The following is a 15,372-nucleotide window of genomic DNA, read 5'->3' on the forward strand; positions in this document are numbered from 1 at the left end:
GTAAATGGCACCCCTGGCCGAACGGTTCTGTCTACTGACAGAACTGAATGGCGCTGAAGGGACTTCCACTGTACGATTTCTGGCTAGTGGTGGCATTTTGTTGGACCTTACAGGACGATATGGGGCTGCTGACTGCGCTATTTTGTCTTGTTTTCTAGCAGAAATCACCAATGGAGGTCCCGAATGGAGCCTCAGAAGCTGATGTGAATGGCCCCTAAGGGTGTGTTCACACTGTGAAATCGTTTTTGACTTGTTTTGAAACGGATTTTCCATTATGGGAAAACCTGCACCAATTCCACTAGGTGTGAACCTGCCCTGGGGTATGTCCACACAGTGTGATCGCTGTTTATCTTAGCAGCAGAAAGTTCGATCTAAAAACTGTGTCAAAGTCCACAGCTTTCTGCTTCGTGGGGAATTATGATACGGAAACTAAAAAGAAGTGACATGCGCATTGAAAAAGGGCAAACGCCGCGTGCAGATCTACTCCAAACACTGTAGTGGAAAATCTGCATCGAAATCCAACATCAGTGTGGATTATGATACGGATGTGAAGCACGCTGCACCCCTTCAATTCAAAAGGTGAAATCTGCTGCGGATCTGTAGCAAAATCAGCAGCAAAATTTGCAGCATATTTTTTGCTTCATGGAAAATTAGCGGCGTTGTCTGTAACAGCAAAAGGGACTGAGAATGTGAGAATGCTGTGGAACTGTAGATGCGATGCAGAATTGTCAATGATAGCAGCGGGTTTTCAGTGCGAATTCCATCTCTTCAAAGGAGAGGGTGAATTCTGCACTAAAATCCACACCAGGTGGTTTGCCTTTGGTGCTGCAGAAATGCAGCCAAGTGTCCGCTACCAACATCCTGCAGCACATTCTGCCCCACGTGGACACCTTTGGGGTATTTTCATACCCAACGGAAAAGGCGCAGACTTTCTGCAGTGACAAATCTGCACCAATTCCTCTACATGTGAACATACTCTCAAGCTTTCTGTTTTGGTTTTTGGCGGTGGTTTCTGCACGTTTCCACGTTTGAAGCGACGCGCCACTTCTGGAAGCAGAAATTATTGTTTCCATGTTGGAATTCTGCACGTATTTTAGCCATTAAAAGGTCAACAGCCACGCCACAAAGCCGTGAATTTTGACACTTTTTTGAAGATCAACCATCAACTTCTATCCTAAGGAAAACAATACCTGGTGTTTCCAAACTTGTGGGACTACAAGACCCAGCAGCTATTGTCAGCCAACTACATAAAGTAACACCTTTGCTGTGTTGGTTCTTCCAGATTTACTAGATCTTATTTGCACTTTAGATACACTACAGAGAATTGGAACAAGACACCTAGATACTGCGCTCAGATAATAAATAAGTCTTTGTGGCAACATGATTATAAATAGTTAATGGTAGACACTAAAGTGCAAAAAAAGTCACCCGCCTTTATTCTATGGTACAGTTAACATTTTTTTCTTATACTTTCTAAACCCATTCTAAGGCCTCACACACATAATCACATTCATAACCGCAGTCTACTCCATTTACAGCCTGCCAGTAGCCGGAGAGACCACATTATAGGCAATGGGGTCTCCTGCATGTGCTCAATACGGGGGTTCTGAGATTGTCTTTCTCTGGCTCTAAAGGAGAAGCTTGACAATGGAAATCACCTGGAGCACCAGTGCAGATGTAAAAGAGACCTTAGTTAGTCCAAAGGTATGAGTCCCTGTGGCCATATATACCCCATGTAGTGCCTGTGTGCAAGCTTTGTAGTACAGAGAGAGACAATCTCCGTAACGTGGCTACCGATGGAGCACACCACGAGTATGGTCTCAAACTCCCATGAGTTTGGCGTTATGTCCCTTTAAATTGAGCTTGTTACCAGCTTCATGCTTCCTTATCCACGGGGGCAGCAGAAACCCGGGACACGTTTGCCCATTGAGCCCATGTTTGTTTTATTCCAAAACACTGCTGCTTTTCAGATAAACCATACTTAGAAGTCGGACTCCGAACTAAGCTGGACCGCAGCTCCAAGTCATAGATGTGGGCTGCGTTGGCTCTCCACTCACACAGCATCAAGACTGACCGAAACTGGAGAGGAGCTGCCACTATTAGGGTGGGGAGAGCCTGGCACAGCCCGGCCCTACGACTCAAGAGCTCTGAGAGCTGAGCTCCAAGTCAAACTGCTAAACAGGTCTTATTCTGGAACGGCAGCGGTTCAAAAGAAACCATACATGGGCCGAATAGACATTCGGGCAGCATGAACCTGGTGACAGTTTTCCTTTAAGAGGGTTCTACAGTGCTGTAATACACTTGCATGAGACCTTCCTGGGATTCTACAAACACCCTGCAATTCAGTAACTCTAAATAAAGTCACATCTCAACGCTGCCATCTACTGAACACCAGCAACATTACACCTGAGCCTGCAGTACCTTCCACATCAGTGGTGAAAAAGTCTATAGAAGTTAGTGAAAGTCAGTAAGAAAACCTTGCATTTGAGCCTTATTTGCATAAATATCAATACATTAACAAAAATGCATTTTAAGTGCAAAATATGTAAAAATGCTATAAAGTCTAAATTCAACTTTTTGTTGCACTTTCATTGAAGCTATTGCTTAAACATGAATTCACCGATGTAAAGTTTCCCCATTATTATTACAGGAGCAGATAGTTGGGAACGAACGTCTGTTCATAGGCTCGTCTCCTGCCGAATAGCTCTGTTGTCAGGCAAGTGCATCTTTTATGAGGTGCCAACAGTGATGCTCCACGGATAAGAATGGAACTAGATGCGCTCCAAGGATCATACTAACATATGTTCCTGCACATTGGTTGCACTATGGACATGGAGGCAAATGAGCTCCAATGGACTTGCAAAACAGTTGTTGCTTGTTTCCAGTAGAGAATCGGCCAGCCTAAAGCACCTTTCAGATAACAGCCCAAAGTCTTTACTCAAGGGACTGACTAATGAGGCTTGTCTAAGGGTGCTTTGGTATTACTACAGCATGTGTGCACGTAAGGTTTTTAATTAAGAATCGGTCAAGAAACAATGTCAAACAATTCTTTCTTGACTGGTTCTTTATTATAAACCTTACATGGACACATGCTGTTGTAATACTGGGTGCTTTTACGCAGAACGATTATGGCTCAGATTCCCGCGATCCAGTGAGAATCGGAACGATTATCTTTCAATGTAAATGCATGTAGCAATGGAACGACGAACAAGAAGTCGTTCACTACATTTTCTATGTTCAGTGCAAACAGACAGTCGTTCACTTATGAATGACTGCCTGCTTACTGTGAATGGAGGCAGGCGGGCCAGAACGATCCCCGGCCGCTCCACCTCCATTCAGTCTGCGATACTCATGTAGAAGCACAGGAACGATTGATCGCTGAGATGAGCTGCTGGCATCATTTGCCCGACAGCTCGTCCCATGTCAAAGCACCCTACCTAGAAGAGGAGTGAAACAGAGAACCTCTCAGTCTTTCTAGCTCTAATCAGAATAACCGACAAGGATTGATATGGAGCTTTAGGCCGGTTTCACACGGGTGACAAAATCGTGCGATTTTCTGGCGATGCAACAATGCTAAAAATTGTATTAATGTGAAGTCCATGCTTCCCAATGGGTTCCTTCACAATGTTTTATAGCCTGCGACTTCGCGAGAAAAAAAAATTACGGGTTGCTAAATATTGCAGCGATTTGCAAGGTTTAGTAGCCCATGTTTCTCTATGGAGCCATCCTTTCTGCTGCATCACATGAAAACGAGGTTTTCGTGCGGTGCAATGCAATTTTTACATTAGGAAATCCTACTGTAAAAGCCCTAAAATAAGCCCTAGCTGCATAAAAAAAAAGAAAGAAATACACCACCCAAGAGGCGCTGTCCCAAGTCAGCGGCACTTCTCCCGAAGCTCCCTGGCATAGCTTCCTGGTCAGGAGTTCGAAAAATCCTGCCTCCAGGAAGCACTGCCTCTGATTGGATCTTGAGTGCCGCGGCTCAGCCAATCAGAGCTAGCACTCGATTAACCAATCACTAACATTCTGATTGACTAAGTCACGTCGCTTGAGGCAGGGTTTTTCAAAAACTCCTGATCAGGAAGCCGTGCCGGAGAACTTCAAACACAGAGATATCGCACTGAACACCGATGTGATATCGCTGAGATTTTCCCGCGGCGATATCGCTGTCGCCTGTGTGAAAGAGGCCCTACCCAGAGGATTTTAAAAATTAGTAAAATCTGCTGCACTACATTCTGCTGCTCAAGCATGCTTCTGTCTCAACACCTTGCAAGAAAGACAAGCAAAAAATAAAATGAACAAAACAAGCATTCATAATACACCAGATCAGTAGATCACGGCATATACAGACACGATATATAATCCCTCAAGTTTGTCATCCCAGTTCCCTTTGTATAGATCAAGACGTCTCACACGGAATAAGAAAAATCCTAAAGCCTGTGTCCCAAGTGACTGACGAGACAACTCTGTACTCTCCTATCCAGTAAATAGGAATTCAAGACAAATACATAGAAAATACAGGTGTTGTCTGGTACCTGCCGTTAGTCAAGTCATATAAACAAGAACTCTATGGGAAATGTTATTGACAGTACATCTCAGGAAGTTTGGGTTGAAAAGTACCAGCGTTACTAGAAACTTTAGTGTTTTGTTGTTTTTTTTTTGGACGGAGGGTTTACAGTCCAGACCACTGCCTGTCATTGGCTGTTCTTCGGCTAATCAAGTTTTTGTAGCTTTGGTAGTTTTGGGATCGGTAACTAACCCGTGGTGAATCTTGGTCAGATGGCAAGCCGTTTTGGGAAATATGTTCTCCATCTTTTGTTCCATCCCTAAATATAAACAGAAAGCGGTCAGAAGAAAGGAAAGACAGCAAGATCAAGACAGACCCGAGAGGATAAAGCTTTTACCACTGTTGTGGGGACTCCGATTCTTCGGAAACTTTAGGGCTCAGTTCGGGAGTTGCGGGCTGCCTCTTCCTCTCCTCCTCTTCTTGTAGTCGACGTACTTCCAACAATTCCAACTAAGAGATAATTGAGGGAGGGTTAACACAGAGCTCACACAATGGAGTTAGTAGGGTACTTGGCCAAGATTCAACAGATTTCATGAACCAAAGATATTGAGTAAATGCCTAATAATTTATGATGTCATTTGTGATTTCTAAGTAGGGCAACATGGAAAAAATGCATTTTTTTTGAGGAGGTGAGGGGTTTAAGTACTCACAGTGCAGTAAAAATGACATTGTCTTTATTCTGTGGGTTCGTATGACTGCAGCAACCCCAAATGTATATAGTTTTTATTATGTAGTACTACTTTTGACAGCCATAACGTTTCCAATTTTCCATCAATGCAGCTGGCGACGGCTTGTTTTTTTTACAAAGTGACCTGTAGATTATTACTGATACTATTTCGGGTTACACATGACTCTGATTGCTTTCTATTCAATTTTTTTTTTCTCAGAGACAAGGTGACAAGGGCAGCGCAATTCTGGAATCTTTTTTTTTTTAATGGCACTCACCGTGCAGGATTAGTAATGTGATCATTTGATAAACTACACTTTATGGACACAGCAATATGAATTTTTATATTACTTTTTTTTATGTGACTAGTGGGAAAAGGAAGCTTTTAAACTTTTTTTGAACTTGCGATCATTTCATTGCTTAAACAGTATAATGCAATACCACAGTAATGCATTATACTGCATTTTTAATGGCATCCTATTAAGATGTGTAACAGGCATGTCTTAATAGGCTAACAATCGTGGCGGCTCTGTTTTTTTTTTTTAAAGGCGGCTCCAGGTTGCAATGGCACCTGTAATGTACCCTGCAAGCCCAACATGAAGGAGGGGGGGGGGGGGGGGGGGGGGGTGCCATTCAGGACATTTCAATGTTGCTGTCAGAATGGACAGCAGCATTTAAAGGGTTGGCAGCAGTGATCGGCATTCTCTCTAATCGTGGCTGTTATGGCTGGGTGTTGACTGTCAAAGATGGCCAGCATCTGCCATATATGGAGTGAGTTCAGCATCCAAGCCTGCCCCATACAACAGCATATACCGCCAACATCTATATATATCCTAACTGCATGAGGCATGGCAGTTATGTTAATAGCCGTATAGTTGTTGGGAATGGGTTAAACAGGAATGAATGCGGCTGTTCTGAAACACACTTTGTGCTCTTGGTTCAGTGCTAATTTAGCCATGATCAGAAGTTTGCTACCAGTTCTTTGTCAGTATTTGATTAATAATCCGCCCATCTAATATAAGCCTCCAAAAACACAATGAACAATGCAAACGAACAAACAATGATGAATACCGTAGTAAGTCTTTCCAAGGCTGAGAACCTTTCATCCCAAGTGGCTGCAGATTTCTCGAATGCTTCATGCCTCTTGATGAGTTTTTCCACTTCATCTACACTCTGGCCTATTTCACGACTTGACAGATATGGCTCCTGTCCCAATAACCAGGCCTCTGCAACACTGGCATCTCGGGAAAACTGGTGCACCTCCAAAACTGAGAGTGAATATTAAAACAGACATGATGAACAAAAGTTCAAAGACACAAAATGAAAGGGAATTTTGAATAAAAAACAGTCATATGGAAAAAATAGATGTGGGGGAGAAACTGATTGAACATTTTACTGCCGACCTCCAAAACATATTAACCATCAACTTACTCAGTCTTAGCCATTCCCACCGGTCCTCCCACTTATCAATCATCTCTTTCCTCTTCTCAGTCAGCTGAAGTAACTTTTCTTTTATCTGGTATTAAAAAGACATCCTTGTAAGGTAGAACTCAAATTGATTTGGTTTCTTTAAAGGCTATGGAAACCTTTCTGCAAATACCAATCCATATATCTTACCAAGTCCCTCCAAGAAAGCAAATGATGCACTTATTGTACTGATATTTTTTTTGCATTGAGTTTTCCTTCTCATGTACTTAGAAAGCCTTATACTTCGTTTGAAAGCTCTCCTACATTCAGGTTTCCTGCTCTAGAGTGCTCCTGTAACTTATTAGCTGGTCTCGCTCATGAACCATCAGAAACTCTGCTTCCCCTCCCCTCTCCTCTTTCAAAGGCTGTGTAGCATAACCACGCCCACTTAATACTACACAGCTCTCTTCTGTTTGTCTTTGAGTAGCTGCTGGCCCCGTTCACCCTCACTGCTGCAGGAGCAGAAATTTCATGTGGAGTGAATTACTACCATCTGTAATAGCTGCTTTCTTTGCTCTCTGTCCCCCTCTGTTATACAGCCCTCTGTAATTGCTCAGTGGAAAGGCAGTGAAATTGTCAAATCTGCATTTCTCAGCTTTTTTTTCCTTTTATTTACAACAGATCCTATTAGGATTCTGTTTTAATGATAAGGCCTTCTAAAGATCCCATTGCATGCAGCTGTAGTGTCAGCACTGCTAATACCAGCTCTATCTGAAGTGATCAGCCGTCTGACAAAAGACTCCTAAGCATCACACTGGATCATTCTGCATGACGTCTTATAATAGAGCACTGTGCAATGCTTTGTTTATGGTTCTTGTTGCAATATCACTTTGTAAGCAACACAGCTGCAGGATGACTTGGCTTCGGAAGATGTAAATGCAGTAGTTTTGGGTTTTTTTTGTGCCAAAGCCAGAAGTGGATGCAGCAGGAAGAAGTCCTTTTTTTTAAATAATTTTCCATTCCTCTTGAATCCACATCTGGCTTGTGCCACATTTATCATGTGGTTTTGGATACTTTTGGACAGTTTTACTGACTTGTCAGAAAAGACGTGTGGCCTAAACTGCTTCAAAAAATTGCACCAAATTCCAGCGAATTGCACCACGTATTTGGCAAAAATTAAACCAACTAATAGGTGGTCATTCAGTGATAAATCTGGCACATTTGACGACCGTCTAGTCTAAATTTGCATTGTCTAACATTTAGACAGTATTAGTAAATAAGCCCCACTGTGTGTGAAAGCACCCCAATTCCTATGAAAGAGTTTTTGTAAATGCCAGTTGCATAGGAAACAGACACATATATATGTATTGTATTATATCAGCCTTTCTTCCCATGGTTTCTTATCTATGTTGCCCTTGGAAACAACAGACCATGGAGGGGTAGAAGACTAAATGACATGGAGTTAGCAGTTTTAGGTCTGTGAAGTCATATTACAGCGAGAAGTGCTTAGTACAGAGAGAACTGCAGCCAAGACCTTGCTTTAGTAAGAGACTGTCTCTGCTGCAAGTACATGCAGATCTGCAATGCAGCTAAACTATAAATCCTCCTGGCGCCTTACCTCTTCTGATGCATAGTGCTTTCTTGCCAAGAGAGACTTGCCAAGCTCAATGCATGTAGTAAAGCTGTCGTTTCGGGCATCTATCTCCGCTTTAATGCCTTGGTGATTATTCATTAGTAATTCTACTGAAGAAACATCCCTGTAAAGATAGGCGATACAATTAATCAGGGGGGTGCAGAATAAGGGATACTCTTATCTGCATGCACTACTGAAGTGGTGATATGACAATTACTGGTTTAATGCTACTTTTTCTGGCTTTGTCAGCCATAGAACGAAGTCTACAACAAATATTAAGAATATACTAGAACCATGTTTTACCACCACTAGTCAAAAAGTACCTAGGCTTCTCCTGTGCTTCAATCTGGCGGATGACATCTTCCATCCATAGCATGAGGTCACGAACCATGCTGAAGAATCGGAATTTATCACCTGTGTCCACCAATCGGAGCCGTCGCCCCTCACATGCATCCAGCAATGACTTCCAAGCCTCCAGAACCTCACTCTCCCGCTTCTGGATATCATCAGCCTTATCTCCTGCATAAGCTGCCTGCAGTCGTGTTGCATCTTCTTGCAGCTGCCTCACCTGGAAGGTAAAAGAACCACCATAGTGTAAGAATTAAATGTGTCCATTTGGTATTTTCCTTTAAATGACAATTTTTATAACAGCATATTTACTTGAAATCTGATTCGATTTAAACAAAAATCCATTAAACTTAATGGATCTTTACACTAAATGTTTTCTAAGATTTCCAGTATTGAAAGTCCCATTAGTTTCTGAGCTCCGTAGAGCTCCAAAATAGTCTTTGCTAACATGATCTTCCGATAAGTATCATTTTTGTTTCTGCTCAGCCTTAGCTTAAAACTGCTAATAATAATGGCCTTTCTATGTAATCCACTGTCAACTATTGATTTGAAAGGCTGACATGTAATACTACAATGCATTCTAGTTCTAAGGTCTCCTAATTTTTTTGAGAATAGGAGCAGACAAACACGGGACACATATTAGAAGACGTGGGCATTCTTCAGAGACGAGCGAGACAGATGGCGGCATCGTCCAAAGCACAGAACCCAAGTGACAGCGGCTGGAGTGAGAACAATGTTCAGGTTCCAAGAGTAGCGTGTAATCATTAGCTTTCTTCACTTTCGTAGAGTGACACCCATCAACATTGATCGTCAGTTGAGTGATGCATGTGGTGTCAATTGTGTGATCATGGGCGCAACAGTTCTAAGAAGGGCGAACGTCCTGTAAGGACGAACCAAAGCAGTCTCAGCAATGTACCAGCTGGTCCAACAACATGACTGCACGAGTGGAGCAAGTGGTTATAAAGGGCCGCTGATTGAATATGGAAGAGATTGCCTGCAAGGTTGGCATCTTCCGTAGGACCTATGCACCATATTCAGCATGTTGACCTGAAGATGTGGAATGTTTCCTCTAGGTTGGTGCTGGGATTCAGTCAAGATAACACGTCTGCTCATTGGCCGGCCCTTATTCAGGGGTTTCTTCATAACAACTTTGAAGCGGTTCCTCATGCCCCCTACTCACCTGGCCTTGTATCCAGTAATTTTTGGCTTTTTCCAATGAAGGAGGACACTTTTTGCATTTTTTCCAGTCGTGACGCTCTTGCATCAGCGAGAAAAATAGACCCCTAAAGAAGTGTTTGCAGCAGCCATACCCTCATGGGAGTTGACGTTGAAAAAAAATGGGTATATCGAGAAGGAAATTATGTTGAGAAGTGGCAATTATTTTCACCTTTCTAGGGGTTTTTTTTTTTAAACAAATAAGGAGACCTTAGAACTTAAATGCACCTCATAGAACGCCTTAATTCAATACTACAAAACTACATACTGGAGGGGGGAATGAATGGCCAGCTAAAGCCATCAAAACTTCGAGAATCAGCTAATTGCAAGGTCAACGTCAATATATTGAGAAGACAACCTATTTTAACGGGGCAGTCCGACAAAATGAAGTCCCTCCCTATTCGCAAGATAGGGAAAACTATCTATCTGATTGGTGGAGGTCCAACTACTGGGACCTCCAATGATCATGGGAAGAAATGGAGTGTGGGTCATGCATATACAGCACAGCTCTCATTCATCGAAGATCTTTGAAATCTGTGCTCCACTAGTCATCGGACCACCACCGATCAGCTAGTTATCCCCTACAATGACTAAGCAATTCAAAGCAAATTGAGAATAGAGTTCTCAGAAATGATACCTGTGTGCCCAAAGCCTGGATGTCATGTTCAAAGGTTGTGTGCATTCTCTGTAGTGTCTCAACTGTATTCTGATCCCTCCCAAGCTCCTCAGGAAGTTTCTTATGCTTGTCTTGTATTCGACCAAAGATCTCTTTAGCATCATGATAGAATTTATGCAGTTCATATGAGGCAGCCAGTATCTGTGTTCTGGTATCAATCAGTTCGAGGAGGTCTGCCCAGGCCTCATTGAGACCATCCTTCCACTCTGCTATAGTAGCAGCATCGGAATGTCCTGAATTAATAAGATCATCTGCCATGTGATTGACTGTGTCCACTCGTTCCTGCCCAATGTGGCCGGTATCACGTGCAAACTCCCTGAACCTTTCCTGTAACATCTGCAAGAAAAAAGGAAATTAAGTGCACTGGTTATGCTTAGTAAGTGGAAAATGCACAGAAAATTAACAAATACAGTAAAATCTAAATATAAAGGCATCGCGCAGTCATGTCGTATAATCAATGTCCGAGGAAGGAGCAGACCCGATTATAAAAGGTGTAAACCGATAGTGATGTGTAGAACTACTACTACTCTACTAAATGAGTTTGTGAAGCAAGAAGAATCCTTATTAATCACGTTTTAACAATCTGAAGCACGAACTAGCTGACGCATTAGCACCAATATGAGAACTAACATTGTCTGGTCATTTCAAGGGGGTTATTCATGGATGAATAAAAAAGCCATCCTCACCCAACCTGATCTCCTGCTGGTCCTCATTTTCTACTCAAGTGATGACATCACTGACACCAGGGACATGTGACCACTGACAGCCAATCACTGGCTCAGGTTAGCTGGTGATTAGCTGCAGTGATCACTTGTCCCGTTGTCATCGCTGCTGCAGCAGGAAGTAAAGACCAGCTGGGGCAAATGTTATGCCAATTCTCTTAAATTTACTTTCTGTATCAATTCCTCACTACTTTCAAGATCTCAGCTTGCTGTCACTCAATGGTAACTAGCACAGTTTTGTTTTTCCCCCGCAGGAAATGGGGATCTATCCTGGTTATGGAATGGACACACAGGTGAGTGTTACAAAACGCATGTTTATCTGATATCAGACGTAAAAAACTGAGCATCAGTGTGTTCTTCACTGGATCAGGATAGATTCATTACCTGGAAGTAAACAGTGAAGGTTTCTATACAATGACAGCAAGCAGAGATCCTGAGGAATCACAAGGAATACAGAAAGCAGACCAGAAAATCGTGCATTTTTCAACAAGCAAACTAATAACTAAAACCATAATACCCGTTTAGATGAAACGTGTTACACTGAACATACAGTCTGATCTGAGGGCAGCAGGTTATAGAGCAGGAAGAGCGCAGGAGACTGATAAATGGTTTTATGGGGAAAGTTTAACTTTGTATTTAAAATCTTGCTCATTCTATCAGTCAAGTGGGCGGTCTCATCAGTGATTGACAGCCTTTCCTATAAGTGTACATACAAAAAGGTCAAGTTCACATCAGTGTTTTATTTTCTGTTCTAAGAGTTGAAAACTGGAAGACGACCAAAAAACCGGATCCTGTAAAATACCCATTGAGTTCTATGGCACTGTAATCCGGCTCTGACCCTGCGTACTTTTTTTTTTGTATTGCGAATAACCACGGACGCTCGCTATCGGTCATGTGCAGTACAGATTTTTAAAAACATGTGTTTGTTTTCCCCACGCCATTGCTAAGCGATGAACCCTGTAGCTGCGACCTATCTGCAATATCAATTGCGGATGGGCTGCGGGTCAGATGGCTTCCGTTAACTTCAATGGAAGCAGTCCATACAAATATAGAACATGCTGCGATTTTAAATCCATTTGCGGAAATCGCAATAGCTAGTCGTTCCCGTGAGCGGACATGCAAATGTTCCATTCCTTTAATAGGTGCAGAATACCGTGGATCATGCACACAGATGTCGATCGTGGGTTCCGCAATTGAAATCTGGTCGTGTGCAGGCGGCCTAACAGATCCGTGTAATCACATTGCACATGTACAGTTGTAAACTAGATCTACATTTCAAACAGCCCAAAAAATTGGATCTGTTAATAGCGAATCAAAGACTGCCGATAAGAACTTCGCCATAGCTGCCAATCAGTAAGGAGAACCGCCTACTGGACTCCTAAACCTAGAATGAGCAGGAATTAAAGAGAATGAGCAGGGATTGAAATGAGTTACAAGTTATACTGAATCTTTTCCCGTAAAACTTTTAATATCAATCTCCTCAGCGGCTCCTGGTGTATAACATGAGGCCCCCGCAGATCGGACTGTATATTTAACACTTTGCAATCAAATTTTGGATTCAGGGTTTCCTAGGGGGCTTTCTCTTTCTGCCATTATACAATGGCACCATCTGCTGGCTAGAGCCACTACTGTGGTATGGGAAATGCTGGAGAGGCCCCCCCCCCCCCCCCGACAACAGAGCGGCCATTAATATACAGTAAGAATACCCCGCCGGACGTCTTCTGACATCGGAGCTGTACAGCCTTTAATCAGAATGTCTTTAGACGTCAGACAGTGGATTGGAAAGGGTTAATGTAATAGGTTCCCTTCAACCCCATCTAATAATAATCTTTATTTGTATAGCGCCAACGTATTCCGCAGCGCTTCTAACCTTCCAATACTAGATCACAGCAACAACCAACCCCCAACTCGTACACAGAGAAACCTTCGATACATTCAAAGTGGGCAGATTGTGCAAATTACATATTAAATATATTATATATTGAGATATACCATATAAGATGGTCTGTCAGAATCTTAGGTGCGTCTTATAAGACGATTATGAGTTCATTGATGTGACAATTGCAGTGCAGATACAAACTTGTCTGCACTTCATTCTACTAACATACGCTTTTGCATGCCAGCATCTCCTAGTCCTGACATGATGACGTCTAGTGAGAAGGAGTTAGCAAACTCAGGTTGTTAATCTTCAGATTTTGATATTAGAATCGGCGCTTTTTAGGTAATCGGAACCCACTAAAGTCGTTCCACCAACTAAGTTACAAAACACGGCTTGCTGCGAAAACAATGCCACAGCTGTCCACAGGTTGCATGTGGTACTGCATGCAGCTCAGTTCTATTCTTGCAACAGACACAAGTTACATTTCTGTAAGAGAGAAGGCATGTTTTCTCTAATCCTGAAGACCACATCATGCCAATAAAACCTCTTATGCGACCGGATGCAAGATCGCAGCTCATTAACAGGCTAAGGTTACATCGTACATTACTTACTGTAACATGTTCATAGTCCTGACCCAATTCATGGGAACCTGCCACAACCTCCCTCTCTGCAATCCATTGCTCCAGATCATCAACTTCACGGTTGAGCTGGAACAGCCGGTGTCGTTCATCCAGTTTTCCTCTCCTCTCTTCAGACAAATCTTTCAATCCTGCATAAAGTTTATCCACTTGCGACTGGCGCATGCTGATACGCTCACTGCATTGCAAACGTAATGGATGAGAAGACACAAATAGGAAATAGGCTGTAGGTCTAAATGCGCAAGCACTAATACAAGTAGTTAAATCTTCCACAGATCAAACAATCTTTCATAGACCATCCTATAGAACACACATGCAAAAGTGACTGCTTACCTTTCGGGGTGCCCATCGGCCACCAGCGCTCTGCTAGTCTTGGACAGCTGGTGCACGGTCTCCGCATAATCCTCCACCGCCTGCTCCAGTATCTGGTGCTTCTTCAGCATTGACACTGCACTCTGCTCGTCCTGTAAGTAAACGCCCGGGGTCAGCAAGAACTTGATATGTGCAGGAGTGCAAACTTCTGTTTGCAAGCAATGCGGCCGCAATGCCCTGAAAAGCTCATACATCAATGGAGGAATTTTTTTCTGATCCGAAGTCCATCACACTTTCCTGGGATGCGTCAGAGCTCCGCACTTAATTTTTATCACAATGTGTATTGTGTATAAGAGAATTGCTAGTATAGAGATTAATGAATCTAGTAGGACTGTCAGCTGATTTGAGACTTCTGTGAGCATCAAACATATGTGTATTGCTGCTGTCAGCACTTTATAGTGTAGCTGTATATGCTAAGGGCCTTTTTACACGGAACAATTAATTCAGTTTACCGCTGATTGCGCGAAACTGAACGGCCGTTTAGTGTAAACGCTGCCACCGACCAAACAATGAATGATTGTTCAGTATATGCAGCCATGAAAGCCAAGTGACTATTGGCCCATGTAAAAAGGCAGTCATCTATGTCTCCACCTACCTGTGAGCATACACAGGACTACAGTATAGTAAAGCAATGCATAGCGAAATAAAGAGCCATTTTGCACAACTCCCTGTGAGCCACACGATAAGCGCCATTAGATTACAGCGCTTGTTTCAGATGTCTTCATACAGATTGTTACGGACCGCATGAAGGATGAATGACAATTGTGTGTCTCACCTTATGGCCCTTTTACATGAGCCAATAGTCGGGTAAACAACTGCACGAGTGCTGACGTCACTGCTAAGGTCATCGGCGCTTGTGCAAAACGTTTACGCTAAGGCTGGGTCCCCACGGGGCGGAATGTCCACAGCGGACGTCCTGCTGCAGATCAGCTACGGAATGCCTGCCTCCAAACATCGCAAATTCCTATGCGGAATTCGTTCCCTCATTGAGGGGGGGGCGAATTCTGCAGCAGAAACGGGCGATAGAATTGACATGTCGTGGATTTGAATTTCACGCTGCAACAATGTTTCCATGCAGGTTTATTTGCAGCTTGTGGATGACATTTTCAGAATCTCATCCACTTTGTTGCTACTGTAAAATGCAGCGGAATTTCTGTGCGGAGGCTCCACACAGTAATTCGTGGCAATTCCGCCCCGTGTGAACCCAGCCTTACTGACTTCACCGCTGGATCATTGGCTTCTTGCTCA

The 15,372-nt window shown here is 43.0% G+C and overlaps 1 protein-coding gene across 3 annotated transcripts in view; it reads right to left on the reverse strand.

Moving 5' to 3' along the window:
* Positions 1–15,372, reverse strand: part of SPTBN1 (spectrin beta, non-erythrocytic 1) — a 174,499-nt gene that overhangs the window by 14,214 nt on the left and 144,913 nt on the right. For all 3 annotated transcript variants that reach the window (XM_066595713.1, XM_066595715.1, XM_066595714.1), the window contains 9 exons: positions 14,086–14,216; positions 13,726–13,930; positions 10,475–10,849; positions 8,598–8,842; positions 8,260–8,398; positions 6,666–6,750; positions 6,306–6,502; positions 4,905–5,017; positions 4,760–4,826 (listed from right to left, as the gene is read on the reverse strand). In XM_066595713.1, coding sequence (XP_066451810.1) covers positions 4,760–4,826; positions 4,905–5,017; positions 6,306–6,502; positions 6,666–6,750; positions 8,260–8,398; positions 8,598–8,842; positions 10,475–10,849; positions 13,726–13,930; positions 14,086–14,216 — 1,557 coding nt within the window. The remainder of the gene's footprint in view (positions 1–4,759; positions 4,827–4,904; positions 5,018–6,305; positions 6,503–6,665; positions 6,751–8,259; positions 8,399–8,597; positions 8,843–10,474; positions 10,850–13,725; positions 13,931–14,085; positions 14,217–15,372) is intronic.

The sequence above is a fragment of the Eleutherodactylus coqui genome, chromosome 3, assembly GCF_035609145.1.
Source record: "Eleutherodactylus coqui strain aEleCoq1 chromosome 3, aEleCoq1.hap1, whole genome shotgun sequence".
Lineage (NCBI taxonomy): Eukaryota > Metazoa > Chordata > Amphibia > Anura > Eleutherodactylidae > Eleutherodactylus > Eleutherodactylus coqui.